The 19613-nt window shown below is 39.3% G+C and overlaps 1 protein-coding gene across 1 annotated transcript; it reads right to left on the bottom strand.

Annotated features, from left to right (window-relative positions):
* Window positions 1-339: 339 nt before the first annotated feature.
* On the bottom strand, window positions 340-7857 carry LOC308619282 (uncharacterized protein; the record flags this gene model as incomplete). Its single annotated transcript, XM_081237906.1, has 3 exons — window positions 7671-7857; window positions 4843-4968; window positions 340-521 (listed from the first exon to the last, which is right to left on the bottom strand). The coding sequence occupies exons 1-3, from the start codon at window positions 7786-7788 to the stop codon at window positions 340-342; spliced, it is 426 nt and encodes a 141-aa protein (XP_081094032.1). The 5' UTR covers window positions 7789-7857.
* Between the last annotated feature and the right edge of the window lie 11756 nt (window positions 7858-19613).

Below are 19613 nucleotides of genomic sequence, written 5' to 3'. Positions count from 1 at the left end.
TTTGAGCCCCAGTCTGTGGTACTTTGTTTCAAGAGGCACTACAAAGCTGACACACACCTCCAAATAAAGTCTGGTTAACTCACCATAAAATTAGGTCAATTGTTACTAATGTGAATAAATAACCATACTACTAATGATAAACCCTATGTTAATTATAGACAATTACCAAGAGAATCTTATTAAACTTCATTAACACCTCATGGAAAGAGTTGTAGGAAACAAGGATTTCATCTCATACGCTGAAACGTCTACAAAGTAAGTTAAAATTTAAATAGGAAATAAAATGATAATAGGACTTTTAGAGTTAAAACAAGTCAAACCAGTCTAATCAAAACTAAATCAAACCCGTCTAATCAGCTTTTGTATATGTATTGCTATTAACGTGAAAAGCTTACATTGTTTTCTATGTTTATAATAATTGCCAATTTTCGGATTAGCAGGAGTATACTCCTTATTTTCTTCTTCCACTTTATGTGGTTGTTCAGTCACAGGTTGCCGAGGTAAGGGCGTCCTCTCGGGCCCTGAAAAAAAGTATGAACAGAGATCAGAAATACGTTGATTTCTCTGACTATTTTCTTTCTCTAACTGCATTTTTTCCACAAGGATTTGAGGCAGAGATTTAAAATCTAAGTTATACCATATTTCCAACAATAAACTTTATATCACCCTATAGGAAATTGCCACGGATTGTTGGAGAGGGTGTGGAGAAAAGGGAACCCTCCTACACTGTTGGTGAGAATGTAAAATTGGTGAAACTGCTATGGAGAAAAGTATGGAGGTTCCTGTAAAAACTAAAAATAGAGTTGCCATATGATCCAGCAATCCCACTCCTGGGCATAAACCAAGACAAAACTACAATTCAAAAAATGAATGCATCCCTATGTTCACAGCACCACTATTTACAACAGCCAAGACATGGAAACAACCGAAATGTCCACTGACATATGAATGGATAAAGAAGACGTGGTCTATATATACAATAGAATATTACTCAGCCATAAAAAGCATGAAATAATGTCATTTGCAGCAACATGGATGGACCTAGAGATTATCCTACTAAGTGAAGTAAGTCAGACACAGAAAGACAAGTACCAGATGATATCACTTACATGTGCAATCTAAAATACGCCACAAATGAACCTATCTACGAAACAGAAACAGACTCACAGACATAGAAAACAGACTGTGGTTGGCAAGGGGGTGGAGAGGGAAGGACTGGGAGTTTGGGATTAGCAGATGCAAACTAGTGTATATAGGATGGATAAACAACAAGGTCCTAACTGTATAGCACAGGGAACTATATTTAAGATCCTATGATAAAACATGATGGAAAAGAATATCAAAAAGAATATATTGTGTACAACTGAGTCACTTTGCTGTACAGCAGAAATTAACACCGCATTGTAAATCAACTATAATTCAATAAAATGTTTTAAAAAATTACTACGGACCAATTTTCTAGGATAGTGGATCATGTTTCTTATATGCTGTATTTTTTTAAAGGGAATAAAAACACTTTTATTTGGAAATTTCAAGTTGCAAGGAGAGCTCTCAGCCAAGCTCTGTGACCTAGCTAGCCGATTATTTACAGGATATTTGGGCAGGAATTGTTCATGAGCTTTTAATTTGGAGTGCTTAAGTTGCCAAAGTGCTCTGAGCTCCAGTGAAGCACCACAGAATCCATAAAGGAAACTTTATCAATCACTCCCGGCAGCTACCTCCCCCAACTCCCGCCACGAAAGGCAGCCAATTGGCTTTCTAACCAAGACCACAGACACACACATTAGTGGAGTCACACTCCAAGTCCCTGTTTATAAATTGCCTTTCAAATGCTAGGGGATTCAGGTATAATATACTTAAGCTCCAGGCATGAACCCACCAAAACAAGGCATGCTGTGTATGATAAAGTCAGAAGAAAGCAGAATTGGATGAAGCCAATTTCTGGTAGAAACTCTACAATCAAAAACCATTCAGCCAATCACAACCTACTATTGTTCAATAGTGTACGGTCTTTAGCCAGTGGGATTCCTGGGTTTTTGCCCTTCGCCTGGGAGACTGATAAAATGTCTGACAAGAACTAATACCAGAGAAGTGGCCAGAGACCTATAGCAGAGGGAATGATGGGTACTATCAGTTTACACAATCCAGCCCTAAGGACAGAATCCAAGCCCCCAATGAGAAGCCACGTTCAGCATCTTCCAAGTCAACAAGGAGCAGTTATATTTTGCAAGAACTCGCAATCAAGCCCCAATCCAAGTTCATGCCTTTTTAAGAAAACACCTGTTGCTGGAGCATTTGCAGGAAAAGCAGACAGAACGCTAGCCAAGTTAGGCCCCTTATTCAATCCTTCCACCATAACTACGACCACCGCTACAGATTTACAAAGAGAAGTAAACTGCTAAGCTTGTGTGTCTGTGTGTGTGTGTTGGGGAGAGGGTAAAGGGAATGTTCTCTCTACCATCTCCTTGCTAGTCTTCTATCCTCTTTGGTCAAAGCTCTCTTCCTCCTCCTAAGTAATCCCAGGTAGGAAGTCAGCATGCTTAGTCACCTCACCCAGCCTGTCTTTCAAAGCCCTGCCCCTCTCCTTCTCCGCCTAAACGTTCCTCAGTAGACCATGCATCCAGGGTGAGCACATGGGCCAGCACCCCAGGCTGCACAAACTGCGCGCCGCGACCCTCACCCCGCATGCATTACCAGGGCCCAATCTGGGGGGGCCTCGCCGCAGCACCCAGCCCGGGGTGTTGCCCCCAACTCGGGCCCATCCAAGTCCAGGGGAGTGTAAGGGGAGGAGCAGGGGGCCAGGAGACCAGCCCTCCTTCCCAGGGCCACCCCCGCCCCCCGTCAGCAGCGGGAGAGGCTGTCGCCATGGCCACGCCCCCTCCTCAGGGCCAGCGCGGCAGGCTCCCTCCAGGTGCAGGCCCCGACTTCTCCCTCGGCCTGCGCAGGCGCTCAGGGCAGTTTAAGGCGGCGGGCGCGGCCGCGCCGACTGCGGAGCCGGGTAGGCAGAGGCAGGGCGAGCTCCGCCCGCTCCCCAACGCCCGTTCCCGGCCGCCTCAACAGCGGCAGCCAGCACCACGAGTCCACAACACACCGACCCACCTCCGCGCACCTCTTATCTGCTATTTTGATGAAAGTTTTTAATGCTCACCTTCATCGGTGGGATCTGTACCACTAATCGCTGGGTGAAAAAACCCACATAAAACAATAAACAATATAAAACTCATTGCGAAAATGACGTGTTTACCCAGTGATTTACTGGGTCTCAGAGTTTCGTGCCCAGCAGGTCCTATAACTAGCAGGGGCATTATGATGTCACTGCCGAATGGAGATCACAATGCTGGGGATGAACTTCCAAAAGCTTTGTGTGTGATTCAATCTGATGTCTTTACCTTTGGTGCTACAATAGTTTTTACGTTGTTTTTGGTTTTTTTTAATAAACCACTAACACATTTTCTTTGAAAACTAAGAGTTATGTTTTCCTGAGGTAAGGTAAAGTTTTGGTTTTTGGATTTTAAACAACAATTAATATTGCTGATAGAAAGATGAGAACAGACCATTTTGGTTTTCAAAGCATTTACAATACCGTATGTTCTTTTGGATAACCACAAGGTATCTTCTGAAAAACTAATCAGACACCAAAATTCAGCCCAAATATCCTGCAAATTCTGGTTCATGGGCTATCTTAACTGTAATTCTTTATTTTATTTATTTATTTATTTTTGCACTACGAGAGCCTCTCACTGCTAGGGCCTCTCCCGTTGCGGAGCACAGGCTCCAGACGCGCAGGCTCAGCGGCCATGGCTCACGGGCCCAGCCGCTCCGCGGCACGGGTGATCTTCCTGGCAGGGGCACGAACCCGCATCCCCTGCATTGGCAGGCGGACTCTCAACCACTGTGCCACCAGGGAAACCCTATATTTAATTTTTAACAAGAGTATCTTAGGAATTTTTCACATTTTAGAATGGTGGACCTTGTAAGGACATGGAAAGAAAGCCAATACGATGAATGGTGAATAAACTGAAGTTCAGTGCACCTTCCAAACATCTCAAAGTCATCTTGTTATGGGTTGAATTTTGTTTGCCCCAAAAAGCTATGTTGACGTCTTAACCTTCAGTACCTCAGAATGTGACCTAATTTGGAAGTTAAGTCATTGAACATTTAATTAGTTAAGACAAAGTCACGTGCGAGTAGGTGGGCTCCTAATCCAAAACGGTGTCCTTATTGAGAAGAGGGAAATTTGGACATGGAAACACAGAAAGAACTTGTGAAGACAGATGCAGCGGTTGGAGTTCTGCTGCTATAAGCCAAGGAACTCCTGAGGCTACCAGATGCTGGAAGATGCAAGGGAAGATAGTCTCCTAGAGGCTTTGGAGAGAGGCTGGCATGGCCAAAACTTTGATTTTGCATTTCTCGTTTCTGTGACAACTGAGAGAATAAATTTCTTTCGCTTTGAGCCCCAGTTTGTGGTACTTTGTTTCAAGAAGCCCTACAAAGCTGACACACACCTCCAAATAAAGTCTGGTTAACTCACCATAAAATTAGGTCAATTGTTACTAATGTGAATAAATAACCATACTACTAATGATAAACCCTATGTTAATTATAGACAATTACCAAGAGAATCTTATTAAACTTCATAACACCTCATGGAAAGAGTTGTAGGAAACAAGGATTTCATCTCATACGCTGAAACGTCTACAAAGTAAGTTAAAATTTAAATAGGAAATAAAATGGTAATAGGAGTTTTAGAGTTAAAACAAGTCAAACCAGTCTAATCAAAACTAAATCAAACCCGTCTAATCAGCTTTTGTATATGTATTGCTATTAACGTGAAAAGCTTACATTGTTTTCTATGTTTATAATAATTGCCAATTTTCGGATTAGCAGGAGTATACTCCTTATTTTCTTCTTCCACTTTATGTGGTTGTTCAGTCACAGGTTGCCGAGGTAAGGGCGTCCTCTCGGGCCCTGAAAAAAAGTATGAACAGAGATCAGAAATACGTTGATTTCTCTGACTATTTTCTTTCTCTAACTGCATTTTTTTCACAAGGATTTGAGGCAGAGATTTAAAATCTAAGTTATACCATATTTCCAACAATAAACTTTATATCATCCTATAGGAAATTGCCACGGATTGTTGGAGAGGGTGTGGAGAAAAGGGAACCCTCCTACACTGTTGGTGAGAATGTAAAATTGGTGAAACTGCTATGGAGAAAAGTATGGAGGTTCCTGTAAAAACTAAAAATAGAGTTGCCATATGATCCAGCAATCCCACTCCTGGGCATAAACCAAGACAAAACTACAATTCAAAAAATGAATGCATCCCTATGTTCACAGCACCACTATTTACAACAGCCAAGACATGGAAACAACCGAAATGTCCACTGATATATGAATGGATAAAGAAGACGTGGTGTATATATACAATAGAATATTACTCAGCCATAAAAAGCATGAAATAATGTCATTTGCAGCAACATGGATGGACCTAGAGATTATCCTACTAAGTGAAGTAAGTCAGACAGAGAAAGACAAGTACCAGATGATATCACTTATATGTGCAATCTAAAATACGCCACAAATGAACCTATCTACGAAACAGAAACAGACTCACAGACATAGAGAACACACTGTGGTTGGCAAGGGTGTGGAGAGGGAAGGATTGGGAGTTTGGGATTAGCAGATGCAAACTAGTGTACATAGGATGGATAAACAACAAGGTCCTACTGTATAGCACAGGGAACTATATTTAAGATCCTATGATAAACCATAATGGAAAAGAATTTTAATGGAAAAGGATTTTCCATTCTTTCCAAAAAGAATATATATGTGTACAACTGAGTCACTTTGCTGTACAGCAGAAATTAACACCACATTGTAAATCAACTACACTTCAATAAAATGTTTTAAAAAATGGCTACGGACCAATTGTATAGGATAATGGATCATGTTTCTTGTCTGCTATTTTGATGAAAGTTTTAAATGCTCACCTTCATCGGTGGGATCCGTACCACTAATCTCTGGGTGAAAAACCCCACATAAAAAAATAAACAATATAAAAATCACTGGAAAAATGACATGATTTACCCAGTGATCTACTGTGTCTCAGAGTTTCCTTTCTTTGCCCAGCAGGTCCTGTAAGTAGCAGGGACATTAGGATGGCACTGCCCAATGGAGATCACAATGCTGGGGATGAATTTCCAAAAGCTTTGTGACTCAGTCTGATGTCTTTATCTTTGGTCCTACAATAGTTCTTAGGAGTTCTTTTTTAAATTTTTTAATAAACCACTATCAGATTTTCTTTGAAAATTAAGAACGATGTTTTCATGGGTAATGTAAATTTTTGGTTCCTGGATTTTAAAGAACAATTAATATTCCTGATAGAAAGATGAGAACAGACCTTTTTGGTTTTCAAAGCATTTACAATACCGTATGTTCTTTTGGATAACCACAAAGTATCTCCTAAAAAACTAATCGGACACCAAAATTCAATCCAAATGCCCTGCAAATTCTGGTTCATGGGCTATCTTAAGTGTAATTCTTTTCTTTTTATTTTTTTGCGGTACGCGGGCCTCTCACTGCTGTGGCGTCTCCCGTTGCGGAGCACAGGCTGCGGATGCGCAGGCTCAGCGGCCATGGCTTACTGGCCCAGCCGCTCCGCGGCACGTGTTATCTTCCCGGACCGGGGCACGGACCCACGTCCCCTGCATCGCCAGGCGGACTCTCAACCACTGCGCCACCAGGGAAACCCTATATTTAATTTTTAACAAGAGTATCTTAGGAATTTTTCACATTTTAGAATGGTGGACCTTGTAAGGACATGGAAAGAAAGCCAATACGATGAATGGTGAATAAATTGAAGTTCAGTGGACCTTCCAAACATCTCAAAGTCACCTTGCTACGGGTTGAATTTCGTTTGCCCCAAAAAGCTATGTTGACGTCTTAACCTTCAGTACCTCAGAATGTGACCTAATTTGGAAGTTAAGTCATTGAACATTTAATTAGTTAAGACAAAGTCACGTGCGAGTAGGTGGGCTCCTAATCCAAAACGGTGTCCTTATTGAGATGAGGGAAATTTGGATATGGAAACACAGAAAAAACTTGTGAAGACAGATGCAGCGGTTGGAGTTCTGCTGCTATAAGCCAAGGAACTCCTGAGGCTACCAGATGCTGGAAGATGCAAGGGAAGATAGTCTCCTAGAGGCTTTGGAGAGAGGCTGGCATGGCCAAAACTTTGATTTTGCATTTCTGGTTTCTGTGACAACTGAGAGAATAAATTTCTTTCGCTTTGAGCCCCAGTCTGTGGTACTTTGTTTCAAGAGGCACTACAAAGCTGACACACACCTCCAAATAAATTTTGCTTAACTCACCATAAAATAAGGACAATGGTTACTAATGTGAATAAATAACCATACTACTAATGATAAACCCTATGTTAGTAATTACCAAGAGAATCTTATTAAACTTCATAACACTGCATGGAAAATGTAGGAAATATGGATTTCATCTCATACGTTAAAACGTCTACAAAGTAAGGTAAATTTAAGTAGGAAATAAAATGATAATAGGAGTTTTAGATTTAAAATAAATCAAACCAGTCTAATCAAAACTAAATCAAACCAGTCTAATCAGCTGTTGTATATGTATTGCTATTAACTTGAAAAGCTTACATTTTTCCTTATCTGTATAAAAATTGCCAGTGTTCTCATGAGCAGGAGTATACTCCTTATTTTCTTCTTCCACTTCATGTGGTGGTTCAGCCATAGGCTGCTCAGGTAAGGGCGTCATCTCAGGCCCTGAAAAAAAGTATGACCAGAGATCAGAAATATGTTCATTTCTTTGATTATTTTCTTTTACTAACTGCATTTTTTCACAAAGGATTTCAGTCAGAGATTTAAAATCTAAGTTATACCATATTTCCAACAATAAACTTTATATCATCCTATAGGAAATTGCCACGGATTGTTGGAGAGGGTGTGGAGAAAAGGGAACCCTCCTACACTGTTGGTGAGAATGTAAAATTGGTGAAACTGCTATGGAGAAAAGTATGGAGGTTCCTGTAAAAACTAAAAATAGAGTTGCCATATGATCCAGCAATCCCACTCCTGGGCATAAACCAAGACAAAACTACAATTCAAAAAATGAATGCATCCCTATGTTCACAGCACCACTATTTACAACAGCCAAGACATGGAAACAACCGAAATGTCCACTGATATATGAATGGATAAAGAAGACGTGGTGTATATATACAATAGAATATTACTCAGCCATAAAAAGCATGAAATAATGTCATTTGCAGCAACATGGATGGACCTAGAGATTATCCTACTAAGTGAAGTAAGTCAGACAGAGAAAGACAAGTACCAGATGATATCACTTATATGTGCAATCTAAAATACGCCACAAATGAACCTATCTACGAAACAGAAACAGACTCACAGACATAGAGAACACACTGTGGTTGGCAAGGGTGTGGAGAGGGAAGGATTGGGAGTTTGGGATTAGCAGATGCAAACTAGTGTACATAGGATGGATAAACAACAAGGTCCTACTGTATAGCACAGGGAACTATATTTAAGATCCTATGATAAACCATAATGGAAAAGAATTTTAATGGAAAAGGATTTTCCATTCTTTCCAAAAAGAATATATATGTGTACAACTGAGTCACTTTGCTGTACAGCAGAAATTAACACCACATTGTAAATCAACTACACTTCAATAAAATGTTTTAAAAAATGGCTACGGACCAATTGTATAGGATAATGGATCATGTTTCTTGTCTGCTATTTTGATGAAAGTTTTAAATGCTCACCTTCATCGGTGGGATCCGTACCACTAATCTCTGGGTGAAAAACCCCACATAAAAAAATAAACAATATAAAAATCACTGGAAAAATGACATGATTTACCCAGTGATCTACTGTGTCTCAGAGTTTCCTTTCTTTGCCCAGCAGGTCCTGTAAGTAGCAGGGACATTAGGATGGCACTGCCCAATGGAGATCACAATGCTGGGGATGAATTTCCAAAAGCTTTGTGACTCAGTCTGATGTCTTTATCTTTGGTCCTACAATAGTTCTTAGGAGTTCTTTTTTAAATTTTTTAATAAACCACTATCAGATTTTCTTTGAAAATTAAGAACGATGTTTTCATGGGTAATGTAAATTTTTGGTTCCTGGATTTTAAAGAACAATTAATATTCCTGATAGAAAGATGAGAACAGACCTTTTTGGTTTTCAAAGCATTTACAATACCGTATGTTCTTTTGGATAACCACAAAGTATCTCCTAAAAAACTAATCGGACACCAAAATTCAATCCAAATGCCCTGCAAATTCTGGTTCATGGGCTATCTTAAGTGTAATTCTTTTCTTTTTATTTTTTTGCGGTACGCGGGCCTCTCACTGCTGTGGCGTCTCCCGTTGCGGAGCACAGGCTGCGGATGCGCAGGCTCAGCGGCCATGGCTTACTGGCCCAGCCGCTCCGCGGCACGTGTTATCTTCCCGGACCGGGGCACGGACCCACGTCCCCTGCATCGCCAGGCGGACTCTCAACCACTGCGCCACCAGGGAAACCCTATATTTAATTTTTAACAAGAGTATCTTATGAATTTTTCACATTTTAGAATGGTGGACCTTGTAAGGACATGGAAAGAAAGCCAATACGATGAATGGTGAATAAATTGAAGTTCAGTGGACCTTCCAAACATCTCAAAGTCATCTTGTTACGGGTTGAATTTCGTTTGCCCCAAAAAGCTATGTTGACGTCTTAACCTTCAGTACCTCAGAATGTGACCTAATTTGGAAGTTAAGTCATTGAACATTTAATTAGTTAAGACAAAGTCACGTGCGAGTAGGTGGGCTCCTAATCCAAAACGGTGTCCTTATTGAGATGAGGGAAATTTGGATATGGAAACACAGAAAAAACTTGTGAAGACAGATGCAGCGGTTGGAGTTCTGCTGCTATAAGCCAAGGAACTCCTGAGGCTACCAGATGCTGGAAGATGCAAGGGAAGATAGTCTCCTAGAGGCTTTGGAGAGAGGCTGGCATGGCCAAAACTTTGATTTTGCATTTCTGGTTTCTGTGACAACTGAGAGAATAAATTTCTTTCGCTTTGAGCCCCAGTCTGTGGTACTTTGTTTCAAGAGGCACTACAAAGCTGACACACACCTCCAAATAAATTTTGCTTAACTCACCATAAAATAAGGACAATGGTTACTAATGTGAATAAATAACCATACTACTAATGATAAACCCTATGTTAGTAATTACCAAGAGAATCTTATTAAACTTCATAACACTGCATGGAAAATGTAGGAAATATGGATTTCATCTCATACGTTAAAACGTCTACAAAGTAAGGTAAATTTAAGTAGGAAATAAAATGATAATAGGAGTTTTAGATTTAAAATAAATCAAACCAGTCTAATCAAAACTAAATCAAACCAGTCTAATCAGCTGTTGTATATGTATTGCTATTAACTTGAAAAGCTTACATTTTTCCTTATCTGTATAAAAATTGCCAGTGTTCTCATGAGCAGGAGTATACTCCTTATTTTCTTCTTCCACTTCATGTGGTGGTTCAGCCATAGGCTGCTCAGGTAAGGGCGTCATCTCAGGCCCTGAAAAAAAGTATGACCAGAGATCAGAAATATGTTCATTTCTTTGATTATTTTCTTTTACTAACTGCATTTTTTCACAAAGGATTTCAGTCAGAGATTTAAAATCTAAGTTATACCATATTTCCAACAATAAACTTTATATCACCCTATAGGAAATTGCCACGGATTGTTGGAGAGGGTGTGGAGAAAAGGGAACCCTCCTACACTGTTGGTGAGAATGTAAAATTGGTGAAACTGCTATGGAGAAAAGTATGGAGGTTCCTGTAAAAACTAAAAATAGAGTTGCCATATGATCCAGCAATCCCACTCCTGGGCATAAACCAAGACAAAACTACAATTCAAAAAATGAATGCATCCCTATGTTCACAGCACCACTATTTACAACAGCCAAGACATGGAAACAACCGAAATGTCCACTGATATATGAATGGATAAAGAAGACGTGGTGTATATATACAATAGAATATTACTCAGCCATAAAAAGCATGAAATAATGTCATTTGCAGCAACATGGATGGACCTAGAGATTATCCTACTAAGTGAAGTAAGTCAGACAGAGAAAGACAAGTACCAGATGATATCACTTATATGTGCAATCTAAAATACGCCACAAATGAACCTATCTACGAAACAGAAACAGACTCACAGACATAGAGAACACACTGTGGTTGGCAAGGGTGTGGAGAGGGAAGGATTGGGAGTTTGGGATTAGCAGATGCAAACTAGTGTACATAGGATGGATAAACAACAAGGTCCTACTGTATAGCACAGGGAACTATATTTAAGATCCTATGATAAACCATAATGGAAAAGAATTTTAATGGAAAAGGATTTTCCATTCTTTCCAAAAAGAATATATATGTGTACAACTGAGTCACTTTGCTGTACAGCAGAAATTAACACCACATTGTAAATCAACTACACTTCAATAAAATGTTTTAAAAAATGGCTACGGACCAATTGTATAGGATAATGGATCATGTTTCTTGTCTGCTATTTTGATGAAAGTTTTAAATGCTCACCTTCATCGGTGGGATCCGTACCACTAATCTCTGGGTGAAAAACCCCACATAAAAAAATAAACAATATAAAAATCACTGGAAAAATGACATGATTTACCCAGTGATCTACTGTGTCTCAGAGTTTCCTTTCTTTGCCCAGCAGGTCCTGTAAGTAGCAGGGACATTAGGATGGCACTGCCCAATGGAGATCACAATGCTGGGGATGAATTTCCAAAAGCTTTGTGACTCAGTCTGATGTCTTTATCTTTGGTCCTACAATAGTTCTTAGGAGTTCTTTTTTAAATTTTTTAATAAACCACTATCAGATTTTCTTTGAAAATTAAGAACGATGTTTCCATGGGTAATGTAAATTTTTGGTTCCTGGATTTTAAAGAACAATTAATATTCCTGATAGAAAGATGAGAACAGACCTTTTTGGTTTTCAAAGCATTTACAATACCGTATGTTCTTTTGGATAACCACAAAGTATCTCCTAAAAAACTAATCGGACACCAAAATTCAATCCAAATGCCCTGCAAATTCTGGTTCATGGGCTATCTTAAGTGTAATTCTTTTCTTTTTATTTTTTTGCGGTACGCGGGCCTCTCACTGCTGTGGCGTCTCCCGTTGCGGAGCACAGGCTGCGGATGCGCAGGCTCAGCGGCCATGGCTTACTGGCCCAGCCGCTCCGCGGCACGTGTTATCTTCCCGGACCGGGGCACGGACCCACGTCCCCTGCATCGCCAGGCGGACTCTCAACCACTGCGCCACCAGGGAAACCCTATATTTAATTTTTAACAAGAGTATCTTATGAATTTTTCACATTTTAGAATGGTGGACCTTGTAAGGACATGGAAAGAAAGCCAATACGATGAATGGTGAATAAATTGAAGTTCAGTGGACCTTCCAAACATCTCAAAGTCATCTTGTTACGGGTTGAATTTCGTTTGCCCCAAAAAGCTATGTTGACGTCTTAACCTTCAGTACCTCAGAATGTGACCTAATTTGGAAGTTAAGTCATTGAACATTTAATTAGTTAAGACAAAGTCACGTGCGAGTAGGTGGGCTCCTAATCCAAAACGGTGTCCTTATTGAGATGAGGGAAATTTGGATATGGAAACACAGAAAAAACTTGTGAAGACAGATGCAGCGGTTGGAGTTCTGCTGCTATAAGCCAAGGAACTCCTGAGGCTACCAGATGCTGGAAGATGCAAGGGAAGATAGTCTCCTAGAGGCTTTGGAGAGAGGCTGGCATGGCCAAAACTTTGATTTTGCATTTCTGGTTTCTGTGACAACTGAGAGAATAAATTTCTTTCGCTTTGAGCCCCAGTCTGTGGTACTTTGTTTCAAGAGGCACTACAAAGCTGACACACACCTCCAAATAAATTTTGCTTAACTCACCATAAAATAAGGACAATGGTTACTAATGTGAATAAATAACCATACTACTAATGATAAACCCTATGTTAGTAATTACCAAGAGAATCTTATTAAACTTCATAACACTGCATGGAAAATGTAGGAAATATGGATTTCATCTCATACGTTAAAACGTCTACAAAGTAAGGTAAATTTAAGTAGGAAATAAAATGATAATAGGAGTTTTAGATTTAAAATAAATCAAACCAGTCTAATCAAAACTAAATCAAACCAGTCTAATCAGCTGTTGTATATGTATTGCTATTAACTTGAAAAGCTTACATTTTTCCTTATCTGTATAAAAATTGCCAGTGTTCTCATGAGCAGGAGTATACTCCTTATTTTCTTCTTCCACTTCATGTGGTGGTTCAGCCATAGGCTGCTCAGGTAAGGGCGTCATCTCAGGCCCTGAAAAAAAGTATGACCAGAGATCAGAAATATGTTCATTTCTTTGATTATTTTCTTTTACTAACTGCATTTTTTCACAAAGGATTTCAGTCAGAGATTTAAAATCTAAGTTATACCATATTTCCAACAATAAACTTTATATCACCCTATAGGAAATTGCCACGGATTGTTGGAGAGGGTGTGGAGAAAAGGGAACCCTCCTACACTGTTGGTGAGAATGTAAAATTGGTGAAACTGCTATGGAGAAAAGTATGGAGGTTCCTGTAAAAACTAAAAATAGAGTTGCCATATGATCCAGCAATCCCACTCCTGGGCATAAACCAAGACAAAACTACAATTCAAAAAATGAATGCATCCCTATGTTCACAGCACCACTATTTACAACAGCCAAGACATGGAAACAACCGAAATGTCCACTGATATATGAATGGATAAAGAAGACGTGGTGTATATATACAATAGAATATTACTCAGCCATAAAAAGCATGAAATAATGTCATTTGCAGCAACATGGATGGACCTAGAGATTATCCTACTAAGTGAAGTAAGTCAGACAGAGAAAGACAAGTACCAGATGATATCACTTATATGTGCAATCTAAAATACGCCACAAATGAACCTATCTACGAAACAGAAACAGACTCACAGACATAGAGAACACACTGTGGTTGGCAAGGGTGTGGAGAGGGAAGGATTGGGAGTTTGGGATTAGCAGATGCAAACTAGTGTACATAGGATGGATAAACAACAAGGTCCTACTGTATAGCACAGGGAACTATATTTAAGATCCTATGATAAACCATAATGGAAAAGAATTTTAATGGAAAAGGATTTTCCATTCTTTCCAAAAAGAATATATATGTGTACAACTGAGTCACTTTGCTGTACAGCAGAAATTAACACCACATTGTAAATCAACTACACTTCAATAAAATGTTTTAAAAAATGGCTACGGACCAATTGTATAGGATAATGGATCATGTTTCTTGTCTGCTATTTTGATGAAAGTTTTAAATGCTCACCTTCATCGGTGGGATCCGTACCACTAATCTCTGGGTGAAAAACCCCACATAAAAAAATAAACAATATAAAAATCACTGGAAAAATGACATGATTTACCCAGTGATCTACTGTGTCTCAGAGTTTCCTTTCTTTGCCCAGCAGGTCCTGTAAGTAGCAGGGACATTAGGATGGCACTGCCCAATGGAGATCACAATGCTGGGGATGAATTTCCAAAAGCTTTGTGACTCAGTCTGATGTCTTTATCTTTGGTCCTACAATAGTTCTTAGGAGTTCTTTTTTAAATTTTTTAATAAACCACTATCAGATTTTCTTTGAAAATTAAGAACGATGTTTTCATGGGTAATGTAAATTTTTGGTTCCTGGATTTTAAAGAACAATTAATATTCCTGATAGAAAGATGAGAACAGACCTTTTTGGTTTTCAAAGCATTTACAATACCGTATGTTCTTTTGGATAACCACAAAGTATCTCCTAAAAAACTAATCGGACACCAAAATTCAATCCAAATGCCCTGCAAATTCTGGTTCATGGGCTATCTTAAGTGTAATTCTTTTCTTTTTATTTTTTTGCGGTACGCGGGCCTCTCACTGCTGTGGCCTCTCCCGTTGCGGAGCACAGGCTGCGGATGCGCAGGCTCAGCGGCCATGGCTTACTGGCCCAGCCGCTCCGCGGCACGTGTTATCTTCCCGGACCGGGGCACGGACCCACGTCCCCTGCATCGCCAGGCGGACTCTCAACCACTGCGCCACCAGGGAAACCCTATATTTAATTTTTAACAAGAGTATCTTAGGAATTTTTCACATTTTAGAATGGTGGACCTTGTAAGGACATGGAAAGAAAGCCAATACGATGAATGGTGAATAAATTGAAGTTCAGTGGACCTTCCAAACATCTCAAAGTCACCTTGTTACGGGTTGAATTTTGTTTGCCCCAAAAAGCTATGTTGACGTCTTAACCTTCAGTACCTCAGAATGTGACCTAATTTGGAAGTTAAGTCATTGAACATTTAATTAGTTAAGACAAAGTCACGTGCGAGTAGGTGGGCTCCTAATCCAAAACGGTGTCCTTATTGAGAAGAGGGAAATTTGGATATGGAAACACAGAAAGAACTTGTGAAGACAGATGCAGCGGTTGGAGTTCTGCTGCTATAAGCCAAGGAACTCCTGGGGCTACCAGATGCTGGAAGATGCAAGGGAAGATAGTCTCCTAGAGGCTTTGGAGAGAGGCTGGCATGGCCAAAACTTTGATTTTGCATTTCTGGTTTCTGTGACAACTGAGAGAATAAATTTCTTTCGCTTTGAGCCCCAGTCTGTGGTACTTTGTTTCAAGAGGCACTACAAAGCTGACACACACCTCCAAATAAATTTTGCTTAACTCACCATAAAATAAGGACAATGGTTACTAATGTGAATAAATAACCATACTACTAATGATAAACCCTATGTTAGTAATTACCAAGAGAATCTTATTAAACTTCATAACACTGCATGGAAAATGTAGGAAATATGGATTTCATCTCATACGTTAAAACGTCTACAAAGTAAGGTAAATTTAAGTAGGAAATAAAATGATAATAGGAGTTTTAGATTTAAAATAAATCAAACCAGTCTAATCAAAACTAAATCAAACCAGTCTAATCAGCTGTTGTATATGTATTGCTATTAACTTGAAAAGCTTACATTTTTCCTTATCTGTATAAAAATTGCCAGTGTTCTCATGAGCAGGAGTATACTCCTTATTTTCTTCTTCCACTTCATGTGGTGGTTCAGCCATAGGCTGCTCAGGTAAGGGCGTCATCTCAGGCCCTGAAAAAAAGTATGACCAGAGATCAGAAATATGTTCATTTCTTTGATTATTTTCTTTTACTAACTGCATTTTTTCACAAAGGATTTCAGTCAGAGATTTAAAATCTAAGTTATACCATATTTCCAACAATAAACTTTATATCACCCTATAGGAAATTGCCACGGATTGTTGGAGAGGGTGTGGAGAAAAGGGAACCCTCCTACACTGTTGGTGAGAATGTAAAATTGGTGAAACTGCTATGGAGAAAAGTATGGAGGTTCCTGTAAAAACTAAAAATAGAGTTGCCATATGATCCAGCAATCCCACTCCTGGGCATAAACCAAGACAAAACTACAATTCAAAAAATGAATGCATCCCTATGTTCACAGCACCACTATTTACAACAGCCAAGACATGGAAACAACCGAAATGTCCACTGATATATGAATGGATAAAGAAGACGTGGTGTATATATACAATAGAATATTACTCAGCCATAAAAAGCATGAAATAATGTCATTTGCAGCAACATGGATGGACCTAGAGATTATCCTACTAAGTGAAGTAAGTCAGACAGAGAAAGACAAGTACCAGATGATATCACTTATATGTGCAATCTAAAATACGCCACAAATGAACCTATCTACGAAACAGAAACAGACTCACAGACATAGAGAACACACTGTGGTTGGCAAGGGTGTGGAGAGGGAAGGATTGGGAGTTTGGGATTAGCAGATGCAAACTAGTGTACATAGGATGGATAAACAACAAGGTCCTACTGTATAGCACAGGGAACTATATTTAAGATCCTATGATAAACCATAATGGAAAAGAATTTTAATGGAAAAGGATTTTCCATTCTTTCCAAAAAGAATATATATGTGTACAACTGAGTCACTTTGCTGTACAGCAGAAATTAACACCACATTGTAAATCAACTACACTTCAATAAAATGTTTTAAAAAATGGCTACGGACCAATTGTATAGGATAATGGATCATGTTTCTTGTCTGCTATTTTGATGAAAGTTTTAAATGCTCACCTTCATCGGTGGGATCCGTACCACTAATCTCTGGGTGAAAAACCCCACATAAAAAAATAAACAATATAAAAATCACTGGAAAAATGACATGATTTACCCAGTGATCTACTGTGTCTCAGAGTTTCCTTTCTTTGCCCAGCAGGTCCTGTAAGTAGCAGGGACATTAGGATGGCACTGCCCAATGGAGATCACAATGCTGGGGATGAATTTCCAAAAGCTTTGTGACTCAGTCTGATGTCTTTATCTTTGGTCCTACAATAGTTCTTAGGAGTTCTTTTTTAAATTTTTTAATAAACCACTATCAGATTTTCTTTGAAAATTAAGAACGATGTTTCCATGGGTAATGTAAATTTTTGGTTCCTGGATTTTAAAGAACAATTAATATTCCTGATAGAAAGATGAGAACAGACCTTTTTGGTTTTCAAAGCATTTACAATACCGTATGTTCTTTTGGATAACCACAAAGTATCTCCTAAAAAACTAATCGGACACCAAAATTCAATCCAAATGCCCTGCAAATTCTGGTTCATGGGCTATCTTAAGTGTAATTCTTTTCTTTTTATTTTTTTGCGGTACGCGGGCCTCTCACTGCTGTGGCCTCTCCCGTTGCGGAGCACAGGCTGCGGATGCGCAGGCTCAGCGGCCATGGCTTACTGGCCCAGCCGCTCCGCGGCACGTGTTATCTTCCCGGACCGGGGCACGGACCCACGTCCCCTGCATCGCCAGGCGGACTCTCAACCACTGCGCCACCAGGGAAACCCTATATTTAATTTTTAACAAGAGTATCTTAGGAATTTTTCACATTTTAGAATGGTGGACCTTGTAAGGACATGGAAAGAAAGCCAATACGATGAATGGTGAATAAATTGAAGTTCAGTGGACCTTCCAAACATCTCAAAGTCATCTTGTTACGGGTTGAATTTCGTTTGCCCCAAAAAGCTATGTTGACGTCTTAACCTTCAGTACCTCAGAATGTGACCTAATTTGGAAGTTAAGTCATTGAACATTTAATTAGTTAAGACAAAGTCACGTGCGAGTAGGTGGGCTCCTAATCCAAAACGGTGTCCTTATTGAGATGAGGGAAATTTGGATATGGAAACACAGAAAAAACTTGTGAAGACAGATGCAGCGGTTGGAGTTCTGCTGCTATAAGCCAAGGAACTCCTGAGGCTACCAGATGCTGGAAGATGCAAGGGAAGATAGTCTCCTAGAGGCTTTGGAGAGAGGCTGGCATGGCCAAAACTTTGATTTTGCATTTCTGGTTTCTGTGACAACTGAGAGAATAAATTTCTTTCGCTTTGAGCCCCAGTCTGTGGTACTTTGTTTCAAGAGGCACTACAAAGCTGACACACACCTCCAAATAAATTTTGCTTAACTCACCATAAAATAAGGACAATGGTTACTAATGTGAATAAATAACCATACTACTAATGATAAACCCTATGTTAGTAATTACCAAGAGAATCTTATTAAACTTCATAACACTGCATGGAAAATGTAGGAAATATGGATTTCATCTCATACGTTAAAACGTCTACAAAGTAAGGTAAATTTAAGTAGGAAATAAAATGATAATAGGAGTTTTAGATTTAAAATAAATCAAACCAGTCTAATCAAAACTAAATCAAACCAGTCTAATCAGCTGTTGTATATGTATTGCTATTAACTTGAAAAGCTTACATTTTTCCTTATCTGTATAAAAATTGCCAGTGTTCTCATGAGCAGGAGTATACTCCTTATTTTCTTCTTCCACTTCATGTGGTGGTTCAGCCATAGGCTGCTCAGGTAAGGGCGTCATCTCAGGCCCTGAAAAAAAGTATGACCAGAGATCAGAAATATGTTCATTTCTTTGATTATTTTCTTTTACTAACTGCATTTTTTCACAAAGGATTTCAGTCAGAGATTTAAAATCTAAGTTATACCATATTTCCAACAATAAACTTTATATCACCCTATAGGAAATTGCCACGGATTGTTGGAGAGGGTGTGGAGAAAAGGGAACCCTCCTACACTGTTGGTGAGAATGTAAAATTGGTGAAACTGCTATGGAGAAAAGTATGGAGGTTCCTGTAAAAACTAAAAATAGAGTTGCCATATGATCCAGCAATCCCACTCCTGGGCATAAACCAAGACAAAACTACAATTCAAAAAATGAATGCATCCCTATGTTCACAGCACCACTATTTACAACAGCCAAGACATGGAAACAACCGAAATGTCCACTGATATATGAATGGATAAAGAAGACGTGGTGTATATATACAATAGAATATTACTCAGCCATAAAAAGCATGAAATAATGTCATTTGCA

Source organism: Mesoplodon bidens (assembly GCF_964165515.1).
Source record: "Mesoplodon bidens genome assembly, chromosome: 6".
NCBI lineage: Eukaryota > Metazoa > Chordata > Mammalia > Artiodactyla > Ziphiidae > Mesoplodon > Mesoplodon bidens.
The sequence above is the reverse complement of the archived record's forward strand: the minus strand, read 5'-3'. Positions and strand labels throughout refer to the sequence as shown.